Source organism: Neofelis nebulosa, chromosome 3, assembly GCF_028018385.1.
Source record: "Neofelis nebulosa isolate mNeoNeb1 chromosome 3, mNeoNeb1.pri, whole genome shotgun sequence".
In the NCBI taxonomy this organism is placed as follows: domain Eukaryota; kingdom Metazoa; phylum Chordata; class Mammalia; order Carnivora; family Felidae; genus Neofelis; species Neofelis nebulosa.
The window spans coordinates 50,092,670-50,106,879 of NC_080784.1; the positions used below are offsets into that span (position 1 = coordinate 50,092,670).

At 45.7% G+C, this 14,210-nt stretch overlaps 1 protein-coding gene across 2 annotated transcripts in view; it reads left to right on the plus strand.

Moving 5' to 3' along the window:
* The first annotated feature begins 5,657 nt into the window (after positions 1-5,657).
* Positions 5,658-14,210, plus strand: part of EPHX2 (epoxide hydrolase 2) — a 77,436-nt gene continuing 68,883 nt past the window's right edge. The window contains exon 1 of one of the 2 annotated variants that reach the window (XM_058720745.1): positions 5,658-5,838. In XM_058720745.1, the coding sequence (XP_058576728.1) occupies positions 5,738-5,838 (101 nt within the window). In that variant the 5' untranslated portion in view covers positions 5,658-5,737. The remainder of the gene's footprint in view (positions 5,839-14,210) is intronic. The other variant, XM_058720746.1, reaches the window with a different exon arrangement.

Genomic DNA, 14,210 nt, shown 5'->3' on the forward strand with positions numbered 1-14,210 from the left:
TTAGGGGAAGGAGTGAATCTTGCTGATGATGACCCTGAAGTTCCAGAGGGCATGGTGAGTTCCAGAAGGTTCCAGAAGGCACAGTAGAAGGGTTTTGAGAATTGGTGAGGAGTAAGAGGTGCCTACACTGGCTGATCTAGGCAGAGAATATATTTAATGACAGGCTATTGGTGAGGCCCTTTGGAAGCTTAGAGAACCAAACCTGGAAAACTAGTAGTAGAGAAGGCCAACCATCAAAATCACCCCAGACCAGACTTGGAAACACAGTGCTGCTTCTGTTGCTGAATGCTGAGGGTCACATGGCCTGCATCGTCCCTGATGGCTGAGGACCTTGGATATTGCTGCTGCCCCAAAATTGCCAACCAAAACCCTACCCTCTGTCCCTCTTCCCTCCTGCTATAAAGCCTGGGCTGGGTGCATCTAATCTGCTGAGCCTGACTCACAGACCTTCACCCTAGTTCAAGGTGTGCTCACAGAATCTGAGGGAGGAAAAGAGAAGCAGGCTAGGAAACTGCACAACTAAGAACAATGTAGTGACAACAAACCACACCATGGTACAATTTTTAGGAAGCCACCCTTGTGTCTCTTCGTCCACACCAAGTATATAGGATTAGACTGGGGAAGTTCTATACTATCCTCCCAAGAAACACTAGATGCTTCTGCCACTGCTATTGCTGGAAGAAAGTTCCAGCTCACATATCTGTTGCTTCAAGTTGCTTGTTCTCATACCCAAATCACAGGCAAGAAGGTTGAAGGGCAGAGCCCATGTCACATGAACAACATTACGGGAGCCTAGGAAACAGGGTGTTTGTGGAGTCTATCTTGAAAAGGAAGAACTCAAAACGCGAGAGCTATCACAGTAGAGAGATGATGTTCAAAGGACACTGTGCATCTCTAAATGACAGATGTCCACTGCAGGGTAGAATTCTTCAAAAGTAGGAAGAGGTTATAGATGTTGGGAAGTAAAAAAATAATAATAATAATAACTAAGAAAAATGACAAGTAGCCACCATAAATATTTCTTTTTTTTGGGGTGGGGGGACAGAGAGAGACAGAGCATGAACGGGGGAGGGGCAGAGAGAGAGGGAGACACAGAATCTGAAACAGGCTCCAGGCTCCGAGCCATCAGCCCAGAGCCTGACGCGGGGCTCGAACTCACAGACCGCGAGATCGTGACCTGGCTGAAGTCGGACGCTTAACCGACTGCGCCACCCAGGCGCCCCCACCATAAATATTTCTAATGTCCTCATTCATGGCTCCAGAAGCAACTAGAATTTCCTTGAATTCATCATCCCACTACAATAGAAGCTTCTTAGTCCCTATTTTTGTCTGTTTTATTTACCAATGAAACCCAAGTGCCAGAAAGTGCTTAATATATTATTTGTTGATGAATTAAAGAAATTCATTTGCTGCACTAAAGAAAGACAAAGCTTCAGGTGGAGTGTGGGTTTAGAGAACTTGTGGTGCCTGGGTGGCTCAGTTGGTTAAGTGTCTGACTCTGGGTTTCGGCTCAGGTCATGATCTCATGGTTTTATGCTTTATTTATTTTTGAGAGCAAGAGAGGCAGAGCACGAGAGGGGGAGGGGCAGAAAGAGAGAGAGGGAGACACAGAATCCCAAGCAAGCTCCAGGCTCTGAGCTGTCAGCACAGAGCCCAATGCAGAGCTCGAACTCACAGACCACAAGATCATGGCCTGAGCCGAAGTAGAAGTGGGACACTTAACCGACTGAGCTACCCAGGCACCCCTTATAAATATTAAAATTAGCAGACATAAGGGGTAGGATTTACATTTCAGTAAAGATTTCCATAGCCCAGCTGAGTGAGCTCTTACCTTCCTACACCGTGGGTAGCAGAAAACATGGGGGAAGTATTACCCAAGAGAAAGAGCAGAGCACAGTAAAATGCCATTGAGACCTCTAAACCTTGCTTAAGCAATTCAGCCAGGGTGTTCTGTAACTCACAAGGTATTATAGAATATTCCACACCACGTCAATTTACTACTTTACTGCCCCTGAATAAACAAGGGTGCCCGTGATAGCTTCATAACTTCCTATTAACAAGCAATTATTCCCATCTTAAAAGGAAGTCTCAGATTCTGTGTTTCTTACTTTCCTTCTCAGAAGGGGGATTTACAAAATCCAGTTCTGTCAGGGTGTCCTTCCTCTTTGCTTTGCTACATTTACAAACATATATGTATATGTATTCCTAAATGGTACTGCAGATGGCAGAAATTACTCTAGTTAATTTAAATAGAAAGAGATGTAATTCAGGCTACTAGGAATCTACAAAATCTTTGCAAGCAGTGGGGAAGTGAGATCCAGGGTGAGCCTTTAAGAAAGACTCCCAAAAAACACCACTGAACCAGAAGCTATTACCTCTGCCCTACTCAACTGGACACCACTGGGACTGAGTTCAAGAATACACAGCTTGGTGGGGAGCCAGAAATCCAGAAGCAGCTCCGAGTTCTTTGGGCTGAGTGATTGAGTGAATGGGGGTGCCATTTAGTAGACTGAGAATGTATTGGGATTAACAGGCTTAAGAGGTAAGAATGTACCAAGAGTTCTGTTTTGGTCATGATAAATTCAAGATACCTGTTGGATATTCAAGGGGAGATGTTCAGTAAGAGGTTGGATGTGTGAGTTTAGAGACCAAAGTAAAGTCTAAGTTGGAGATTTAATTTAAGTGTGTTCATTTAAATGAACCCTGGATGGCTCAGTCGGTTGAACGGTTGAACATCCAACTTTGGCTCAGGTCACTCTCAAGGCTGAGTTTGAGCCCCTGCCTGTCATCACAGAGCCTGCTTAGGATCCTCTGTCCCCTTCTCTCTCTGCCCCGCCCCCTGCTCTCTCTCTCTCTGTCTCTCTCTTTCTCTCTCAAAATAAATAAATAAATAAAACTTAAAAAAAAAAAAAGGAAGAAAGCACTACTATCAGTCTCAGGCAGTGTGGGACCCAAGGAATTTAACAAAAATCCCCTACCCCTGGACAAGCAGAGCAAGACTAATTCCATTTTGTGCTACACCCACCATCTCATGCATAACCCCCACATGACCTACTTATTGCTTAAGACACTCCCCCACCCTAGTCAAGCCGCTGAGCACGCCCTTACTAGAAACCGGCTCAAATAGGAATGCAGAACCCCTAACCGCCAAAGAATGTAAACCCCGCTGTTTGCCCGCCAAACTTGAGCGCCAATTCTGACCAGAGTGATAGGCTAGTTCAAACAGTTACTATAGGGTAAATTGTAATTCAATTGGCCACCTGCATGTGGACTAACATGACTATGCAACTTTCTGTGTGTGTTACAATCTCATTGGCCACTGGCCCCTATAAAACTGCTATGCCTTTTAACCTAGGGGTCCAAGTCCCTGCTCCGCTGTGTCGGGTATACTTGGGCCCAAGCTCGAGCTTGCAAATAAACCCTCGTGCGTTTGCATCGGTATCAGCTCCTTGGTGGTCTCTCGGATTCAAAATCGGGGGCATTACAGCAGATCCTGGAAGAGGTTATAAGACAAGAGAAGTAAGCATGGTCATAGTTCACCAGAACAAAACACCCCAAACAAATTTGTTGTTCTTCTTCACCAGATTGATGATTTGTAGATGCAAAGTATGGTATCGGTCAATACCTCTTGATTTCAGTAAGGAGTCTGATGATCTTTCACAATATTGTTCTAGCCAAATGAGGGAGAATATCTTGGATAAATTCACAAATGGCACATTCAACAGGGAGGTCTCTAGTGTCCGTGTCTTGAGGCGAGCTGTAGGCAAGTTGGAACAACTAGGCCAAAAGCATGGTTTTTGTTTTTGTGTTTTTAAAAAAAAAATTTTTTTTTTTAACATTTATTTATTATTAAGAGACAGAGTGTGAACAGGGGAGGGGCAGAGAGAGAAGGAGACACAGGATCGGAAGCAGGCTCCAGGCTCTGAGCTGTCAGCACAGAGCCCGATGCAGGGCTCGAACTCACAAACCACAAGATCATGACCTGAGCTGAAGTTGGATGCTTAACCGACTGAGGCACCCAGGCGCCCCTGTTTTTGTTTTCTTAAATGTCTATTTATTTATTTAGAGAAGGAGGGAGGGGCAGAGAGAGAAGGAGAGAATCTCTCAGGACCTGAGCCTAAATCAAGAGTCAGATGCTTTCAGAAACTTGTACCCCAATGTTTATAGCAGCACTTTCAACAATAGCCAAATTATGGAAAGAGCCTAAATGTCCATCAACTGATGAATGGATAAAGAAGTTGTAGTTTATATATACAATGGAATACTACTTCGCAATGAGAAAAAATGAAATATGGCCCTTTGTAGCAACGTGGATGGAACTGGAGAGTGTTATGCTAAGTAAAATAAGTCATACAGAGAAAGACAGATGCCATATGTTTTCCCTCTTATGTGGATCCTGAGAAACTTAACAGAAGACGATGGGGGAGGGGAAGGAAAAAAAAAAAAAGTTAAGAGAGGGAGGGAGCCAAACCATAAGAGAGTCTTAAAAACTGAGAATAAACTGAGGGTTGATGGGGGGTGGGAGGGAGGAGAGGGTGGGTATGGGCATTGAGGAGGGCACCTGTTGGGATGAGCACTGGGTGTTGTATGGAAACGAGTCTGACAATAAATTTCATAATAAAAAAATAAATAAACTAAACTCTGAAACTAAAAAAAAAAGAAAAAAAGAAAAAAAAAGAAAGAGATGCTTAACTGACTGAGGCACTCAGGGGCCCCATAGGCCAAAAGCATGTTTTAATTCACAGAGCTACACTACAGACGCAGGAGGGATCCAAGGACCCCCCCCCCCCCCCCCCTTCAGCGAGGACAGCTCAGACACTCCTAAGCAAAGTCCAGAAACAAAGGAGCCAACCAGGAGTGTGGTGTCTGTGATTTAAAACAAAGCAGTGAGGGGTGCCTGGGTGGCTCAGTCGGTTAAACGTCTGACTTCAGCTCAGGTCATGATTTTGCGGTCCATGAGTTCAAGCCCCGGGTCGGGCTCTGTGCTGACAGCTCAGCGCCTGGAGCCTGTTTCAGATTCTGTGTCTCCCTCTCTGACCCTCCCCCGTTCATGCTCTGTCTCTTCCTGTCTCAAAAGTAAATAAATGTTAAAAAAATTTTTTTAAATAAAACAAAGCCGGGAACACTTTTAGGAGCATTAGTACAAGTAGCATGTACAAAGGAATAATAAGTAAGCCTCGTTCCACAAGAGATTGGAATGGATGTATTCTGAATTGGCATACCATACCCGGAGCATATTTTATTCTGGAAACACATTTTCCCTTGACAGATAAGTGTGCGACTAGGGGAGCGTGCTCAGGATAGTGAGGGGTCTGTAAATATATGCACCGAAAGGAGGGCAACAAAGCTATTAGTTTAGTGGCTAGGCCAAGGGAAACGCACATCAAAGGATCCAAATATTGAACGCAGCTTTTGGCAACACACGCGCGCACTTTAAAGTCTGTGGCCCCTGGCTCTTTCTCAGACGTCCCCTGTCTCAGGCCTGCTCGGTCCGGTGAAAGTCTGGCAAATTGGCGTGAAGCGCTCAGCCCCGACAGGCGGCGGACACAGGTCCTCTTTCCGCCTGGGACGCGACCCCGGCCCGACCAGGACAGGGGGCGGGGCGGGGGCGGGGCAGGGGCGGGGCCACGCTCCACAAGTGGGTGGGGTCCCGGCGGCCTGCCGCTCCAATACCACCCTAGACCTCCTCGCACCCCGGGCGCTTTGTGCGGGGCCGGAGGTGGAGGCGCAGGCCGCCATGGCGTTGCGCGCGGCCGTGTTCGACCTGTACGGGGTCTTGGCGCTGCCCTCGCTGGCCGGGGCCTTCGGCCGCGCGGAGGAGGAGTTGGCGCTGCCCAGGTAAGGGAGCCGGCGCCGGGCCAGAAAAGGACTACGGGCGAAGGGTAGGGGGAGAGGGGGAGGCGGTGCGGCAGGGGGCGGGACCCTGCCGAGAAGCTGCCTCTGGGGACCTCAGGCCGTGCTTTCACATTGCTTAGGGAGAGAGCCCTGCTAAAGGTTAAAACAATTACCCGGCCCGAAAATACCCGAGCATGTCAGTAGACCCATTGTCTTTCTGAATACTGAGTAATTAAATCTCTCTAAAGACTCCACAATTGCCCTGTGTATTGAAGGCTTTTCCCAAAGGGAGGGGAACTGCTCGCCGCGCCATCTGCTGTCCCCTAAGTCTGTGTAATGGAATGGGTCTTAAAAGACGCGCTGAAGTTTGCAAGAGAAAAAAGTTCTGTGCGTTGCCGTTCACGTACTAGAAGAGCAAACTAGAGAAACAGCCCCAAAGCCGAATCGCTGGGAAATGATGGACTAGGAAGCGTCACCTGTGAAGAGAAATGTTCAGAATGAGATTTCAGTAACACCAGAAAAGAAAGACCTGTTGTCTTTCTTTGTAAAGAATGTAAACAATTACATTCAATAATTAATGTAAAACAATTAATACAATATGGTTTCAGTTATGGGGGAAGAAGAGCTATATGCCGAAAAACGTCTGAAAGAAGTATTCCAGAATATCCTTGGGATTGTTAATCCCAGGTGAGATTATGAATTATTTCCTTCATTTTTCTACTTTTTTCATTTTCTAAGTGCAAATATCTGCTTATGAACATGTGTTTCTCCTATAGTGAGAAGGAAGGAAAGCCTGTTTGTTTAAGACATTAAGAAAGAAAGGAAGAAAGAGAGATCACTCTGGCAACACCCACAAAAACGAAATTCTGAACTAGTGCAAGAATAAGTAGAGGGTGGAAGCTTTGAGAATTGTGCCCTATTTTGTTTCATGGCAAACTAATGCTCAGAGATTGAGTTTGTTTTTGTCTGCAGTTTATTTAACACTGGTTCGCTGTGGGTATTTCACAAGCCAATAGCATGCAGGATAATGTCCCTTCATAAACCAATAAACAACATACTTGCAAACAATGATTGATTAATCCCATTCTTGTTCCAGTTAAGGAGATCTGAACTGGATCCAAATGAGGTCCAAATTTAGTTGTTTGAGTTTGCACTTGTGGGAGATGGTGTAGCTAATTGAGAGCTGCCCTCCAGCTTGCTGGTGCAAAAGTCAGAGTCCCCTGTTGCCAGAGCATGTTGCTAGGGAACGATGGCACCAGCATTGGTGGGCAGGAGGACTTTCTTCCCCAGCTGGCGGCTATTCCTGAAAGAGTAGCCTTTATCAGGGCAAAAGCTAATTGCCCCAAGGGCTTGGGAGAGCTATTTAGACGAGCAGAGCCCCTCAGCACTGACCAAATACTCTGGAGAGTCCTCACAGACTCTCCGAAGGGCTTCTTCAGTTTTTTTCACTGATTGACATCCAGTGAGGCCGTCAGCAGTTGAGCTACTGAGTGCTTATCAAGGGCATAGGACCAGACCAGTTACTGACTTTCTGTTACAGCTTCCCTCCTTTTAAAACAGCTTCACATCTAACAACTTCATTTTGGGGGGCTGGGGGGGGGCTCTTTGTTGTGGATTTGAAATCATATCAAACCAGTACAAAACATGCCCCATTCTAGAATTCTTGTGATACTAAAGACCAGCAGGACTTTCTGTCCTGTTGTATCAATTATAAAAGACTGGTTAGTGCAAGCATGCCAAGCCAAAAGGGGTCTCAGAATCTAGAGCAGCCCTTATTCCTACAGTATGGAAACTGAAGCTTAGCAGAGGATTCACTTGATCTCTGTAGTAATTAGACACAGGCAGCCATGGAACCAGTTTTTCTGCCTCCCTGTTTAGGATTCTTTCCTCTCTGGTTCATCATGACTTCCCACTCCCTTGGCTATTGTACAGGGAAAGATACCAGTCTGTAGGCGGTGAGTAAGTACACTGATAAGTATGTCAATAATAAATTGATATCAATATGTCACATCAATAATAAGTGTGTCAATAATTATTTGTTGTCAGTAAACACAAATAACACAATAAACTCTGTGCCTACAGAGTCCACAATCAGAATAATCACATCCCAGGTCATTAGGATTTGAGAGAAGGATTGAAAATGGAAGGCCACCTTTGATCCAGGCTTGTCCAATTCAGATCATTTACAGGAGCAAGAAGCTGAGGGAGGATTAGTGAGTTTTATTTTTTATTTTTATTTTTTTATTATTTTTTTAAATATTCATTTATTTTTGAGGGAGAGCGTGAGTGGGGGGCGGGGCAGAGAGAGGGAGACACAGAATCTGAAATAGGCTCCAGGCTCTGAGCTGTCAGCACAGAGCCCGACGTGGGACTCAAGCCCACAAACCACAAGATCATCACCTGAACCCAAGTTGGACACTTAACCAAATGAGCCACCCAGGTTCCCTAATGAGTTTAGAAACCCTTTTAATCATAGTGTTGTTTTGCTTCCTTTTGACTCATAAATTTTATTTTATTTTTAAAAGGCCTGAAAAGAGAGTAAGCTGCGAGCTATATTTGTGCCTGTGATCTCATCAATGTGGGGGTGAACATGACTTGTGAGGATACAAGTATACAAGTTTACAAATGTGGAGTATTGAAGACAGCACTCATCTCTGAGTCAGGCCCAGATTAAAAATCTCAGTTCTAACACGTACTGCTGGGTAACCTTGTTTAATCTGTTTTAGTCTTAGTCAACTCCTCTATAACCCTAGTCTTCATGTTAAAATAAGAAAATGCCTTCTAGAAATTTTTGTGAGGGTTAAATTAGGTAACGTGTAAAGTGGATGGATGGCTGTATTGTGACACATTTCTTTATAAAAGTCTCGTGCATGTGTAAAGTGTTCCATTAGGCATATTCTGTTTATAGTTGCAAAGACTCTTGGACTCCCTCTGTGACCATGGTTAAGATCATTCCCAGCAGTCATAAAACAGGTCATAGCAAAGCTAGCTGGTGCCAGGAGGTCAGAGTCCATAATCTTGACCTTCTTAGCCTTTGGAGTCTGGGAACTAACCGTGAAGGTATTCATTCAGCAGGTAAGCCTGGGGCACCTGGGTGGCTCGGTTGGTTAAGCATCCGACTCTTGAGTTCGGCTCAGACCATGATCTTGCATGCAGTTCGTGAATTCAAGCTCCGTGTCGGGCTCTGCACTGACAGCCCGGAGACTACTTGGGATTCTTTCTCTCTGCTACTCCCTTGGGCTCTCTCACTCTCTTTTGCTCTTAAATAAATAAACATGGAAAGAAAAAAAAAAAAAGAAGGTGAGCCTGAAGAGCCTGCCTTACACTGTACGTTTTTCAACGTGCTTGGCATCCGGTATGCAAACTCAGGCATCCACAGATGGCCAGAGCTCAAGATGAAGGCAGTGCCATCAGAGGGACAAAGTTTTTGGGTGGTTCAAAAGAGGGACAGATTAGGCCTAAGCTGGAGAACCAGGAAAGCCTTAGTGGAGGCAGAGCCTGAGAAGACTGGTAAGAGGTTGATGGGGAGAGATGTGAAGGGAGAACCTTCCAGATGAAGGGAGCGGCACGAGCAAAGGCTTGGGGGATGGGGGGTGGAAAGCATGGAATGTGCACTAGAAGATTGAGTGTGGCCAGAGATGAGGGACGTCGTGGGAGACAAGTAGGGGAGTTGCTTGTTCCTGAGCTGTAGTGAGACAGGAAAGTCAGGCTGAGCGTGTACCTACTTTGATAGCCGGTGACTGTCTCAGGGGTTTTGCGCTGGGGTGGAGGGGAGGTAAAATCACAGGTGCTCAAATGCAAGGTAGCCGGTTGTTGGGGTGATGGGTCAGGTACACCGGTCAGAGGAAAGAGGCTGATGCTCACTTGAGACCCGGGAGTTCGGGCGCTTGCTGGTAGAGCAGGCGGGGTGATGGTGAAGCCCGGTAGCGGTTGGAGCCAAAGTGAGCGAGTCCTTCTCTGAGCGAGGTCACAGGCATGGAAGGTGAGGAAGCTGTGCTGAAGGGCCCAGTGGGGATCCAGGGAGGCCCGAGAGCCTTGTGCCGAAGCCGTGAGGGGGAGAGGGCGGGAGGGTCCTGGACATCCGTACATCCCTGCCAGAGGACAAGGTGATGGCGGCCTGGGAGGCCATCCTGAACTCCAGCAGTGGAGACGCCTGAATACCTGGCCTGGAACAGGAGGGTGCAGCTTCTTCCGGTGGGCATCGGTGGCATCGCACAGCAGGAGGAGGGACGGGGAGACTCCACTCTTGGCGGTGACCCGCTCGGACCAGTGTCCTGTGAGGGTCGGGGTGCTAGAGATGGGGGTCACCTTGACAGCTGAGGCTGACATGATCTAGAGGAGCCAGGATGGCGCCCTGAGATCCGGATCTGCTGTGTAGACAGTCGTTTTGCGTAATACCTTCGCACACAGCTTTGTTGTGGAAGGTCCGCCTGCTGCACTTGGCCTGAACACCAGGAATGGGGAGAGTATCAGGTCCTTTCAAAACTGTATGTTCAAGGGGACGCTGGAGAGCTCAGTCGGTTGTGTCTGGCTCTTCACTTTGGCTCAGGTCATGATCTCACAGTTCACGAGTTTGAGCCCCACATCGGGCTCTGTGCTAGCTGAACGGAGCCTGCTTGGGATTCTGTCTCCCTCGCTCTCTGCCCCTCCCCTGCTTGTGCTCCCCCCACCCCCTCTAGATAAATAAATAAAAATAAACACACAAAAAAGAAAAATGTATGTGCTAGAACCCGAGGTGCTTGTTGTATGCAGTGCTCAGTAAATGTTTTTTTTAGCAAGAGAAACAAGGGGTCAGCAAATACAGAAAGGGTATTTGAGAATCAGGTCTTCTTATCTGTATCCTGCGTGCTCTATCAGGAAGTATTTGTTGAATGCCTCCAGGAGCTCCGGGGGCAGCTCCCAGATTTGTAGTGCTTTATGCCTGTTACTTACTACCTCTGGGATTTTAAATTATCTCTGAAGCATCTTTCTCTTTATTTTCTTTTACACATAGGTTTTAACTTCACAACTAATACACAGATGCATCCTTGTTATGAAAATTTTCAAACTAACAGAATAGCACAGAACAGTAATGCAAGTCCTGGGGCGCCTGGATGGCTCAGTCGGTTAAATGTCTGACTCTGGATTTTTGGCTTGAGTCATGATCTCATGGTTTGTGGGTTCAAGCCCTGCATCGGGCTCTGCTCTGGCCATGTGGAGCCTACTCAGGATTCTCTCTCTCTCTCTCTCTCTCTCTCTCCCTCTCCTTCTGCCCTCCCCTGCCCTTGCTCGCTCGCTTTCTCTTTCTCTCTCTCAAAAGAAATAACTTAAAAAAAAAAAAACAACAAGGAATGCAGGTCCCTCTTCTTCCTCTTCCTCTCCCCATCCCTGTAATCGTGGTTGATACCTAGTTCATTTAATCCAAAACCAAGGGGGTTTTAGAGGGTCCCCCCCGTAATTCTTTTTTTTGTCTGTTTATTTTTGAGAGAAAGTACAAGCGGGGGAGGAACAGAGAGAGGGGGAGACGCAGGATCCAAAACAGACTGTGCTGTGCTGACAGCAGAGAGCCTGACGCGGGACTCAAACCCACCAACCATGAGAGCATTACTTGAGCTGAAGCTGGACACTTAACTGACTGAGCACCCAGGCGCCACCCCCCCACCCCATAATTCTTTATAGCAAAACCTGGGCCTAACTTCACTTGACCACAAAATCTGACCTCGTTTTGGTAGTAAATCCGAACTGAACAAGTATGGGGCTATTTTTCATTTTTATCCCGTTGCTGTGAGTAGTCACACATTTCACCACAGAAATACTAATGGTTTTGATTAAGAGGGCTGCCCCAGACCCTCCTGGAGGGGTTACTTACCATGGTATATCCCCCAGTTCTTTACCGTTACAGTCTGAACAGTTCTGACTTTTGAAACTCCTCTGGTTCTGAGGTTTCAGATAAGGCCTTGTCTGTCTGTCACTTGCTTATCTGAATTTGCAGGCACATCGATGGTAGGTAGGTAGTTTGGTAGATAGCTAGGTTTATTTATTTATTTATTTTTATTAATATGAAATTTATCGTCAAATTGGTTTCCATACAACACCCAGTGCTCATCCCAACAGGTGCCCTCCTCAGTGCCCATCACCCACTTTCCCTTCTCCCCTACCCCCCATCAACCCTCAGTTTGTTCTCTGTATTTAAGAGTCTCTTATGGTTTGCCTCCCTCCCTCTCTGTAACTTTTTTTTCCCCTTCTCCTCCCCCATGGTCTTAAGTTTCTCAAGATCCACATATGAGTGAAAACATAGGGTATCTTTCTTTGACTGATTTATTTCACTTAGCATAATACCCTCCAGTTCTATCCACGTTACTGCAAATGGCCAGATTTCATTCTTTCTCATTGCCACGTAGTACTCCATTGTGTATATAAACCACAATTTCTTCTTCCATTCCTCAGTTGATGGACATTTAGGCTCTTTCCATAATTTGGCTATTGTTGAGAGTGCTGCTATAAACATTGGGGTACAAGTGCCCCTATGCATCAGCACTCCTGTATCCCTTGGGTAAATTCCCAGCAGTGCTACTGCTGGGTCCTAGGGTAGATCTATTTTTAATTTTTTGAGGAACCTCCACACTGTTTTCCAGAGCGGCTGCACCGTTTGCATTCCCACCAACAGTGCAAGAGGGTTCCCATTTCTCCACATCCTCGCTAGCATCTGTAGTCTCCTGATTTGTTCATTTTAGCCACTCTGATTGGCCTGAGGTGGTACCTGAGTGTGGTTTTGATTTGTATTTCCCTGATGAGGAGTGACGTTGAGCATCTTTTCATGTGCCTGTTGGCCGTCTGGATGTCTTCTTTAGAAAAGTGTCTATTCATGTCTTCTGTCCGTTTCTTCACTGGATTATTTGTTTTTCGGGTGTGGAGTTTGGTAGATAGTTTGGTAGATAGCTAAGATTAAAAAAAAAATAGGATTGTGGCACACGTACTGTTCTAGGCCTTAATTTTTTTTTTTTTTTTTACTTAATTTGCTTAGTTTCAATTACTTCAGTTAACAATTGGACATCTTCCTGTGTCTATTTATATATATATCTACTTTTTCTTTTTTTAACCACTCCATAGTATTCCACAACGTGGAAGTGCCATCGTTTATTTAAACATTTTCCCTCTTGATGGACATTTTGTTATTTCTTAATCATCAATGTTACAAACAGTGTCCCTGCAATAGCTCCCTAGGGTAGTTTGCTAAAAGTGGAAAACATCAGGTGAAAGTGCATTTACATGTAAGTTATTGATGGATTCTGCCAAAGCCTTCTGTAAAAACACTGCACCTTTCCTGACAGCGTATCAGAAACCCAGCCCCAGAGCCTCCCCGCAGCGGGGATGACCCTTTTAAATTTTTGCCATGCAGATGGGTGAAAAATAGCACCCTGCTGTGCAAGTTTTCATTTTCCTCTTCACTATTCATTTTAATTGGCCATTTGTAGCTCTTCCTTTGGTATTTACCTGTTACGCTGTTTTCCCATTTTTGTCCTGGATTGTTTGTCACTTTGATTCCTACCATGATGTTTTGTGTTTCTACTTAACCACCGCTTCTGCTATTTCTTCCTTTATTCCTCTTTTTCCTGTCTGTAGTTGTGTTGACCAAGTTTTCTTTTTCTCCAGTTTAACGGGGGGGAAACATTTTATTTCTAGTCTTCTTATGGGTACATTTTGTTTCTCATCTCTTTAAGTAAGCTGTAATTATTTTATTTTTATTTATTCTTTAAGTTTATTTATTTTGAGAGAGAGAGAAAGCATGAGGTGGGGAGGAGCAGAGAGAGAGAGAGAGAGAGAGAGAGAGAGAGAATCCCAGGCAGGCTCCATGTTGTCAGTGCAGAGCCCAATGTGGGACTTGAACTCATGAATTATGAGATCATGACCTGAGTGTCAGTTGGAGGCTTAACTGACTGAGCCACCCAGGCGCCCCTACCTATGATTTTTTAATGTGCATATATAGTAATTTATTCCATTAACAGAACCTTTTCTATCAGAATGCATGTTTATTGGTGTCTTTATTTTTTGTATAATGAAGAATTTGTCTGGTGTTTGTCCTGGGTTCCTAGCACGGAGCTTCTAAAGCCCTCCGAATTTCCTGAGGGAAAGGAGTGCCATTGCTAGGCAATGAGGTGACCCATGGGGGTAGCTTACAAACCTTCATGGTTGGGACTGGTCACCAGGAAGGCCAATGGAGTGACTGGGGTGGAGACCGAAACTCCATTTTTGGGGTGGAGACTGAAACTCCATTTAGGTAAGAAGGAAGTCTTACTGATGCGGGACCTTAAGGAAAGTAATTGTGTTTGGAGCCTGTGGTTTTCTTTTTAACACCAACTGACTTGGGGAGACCGCTCGGTGAGGCCCTGAGACTG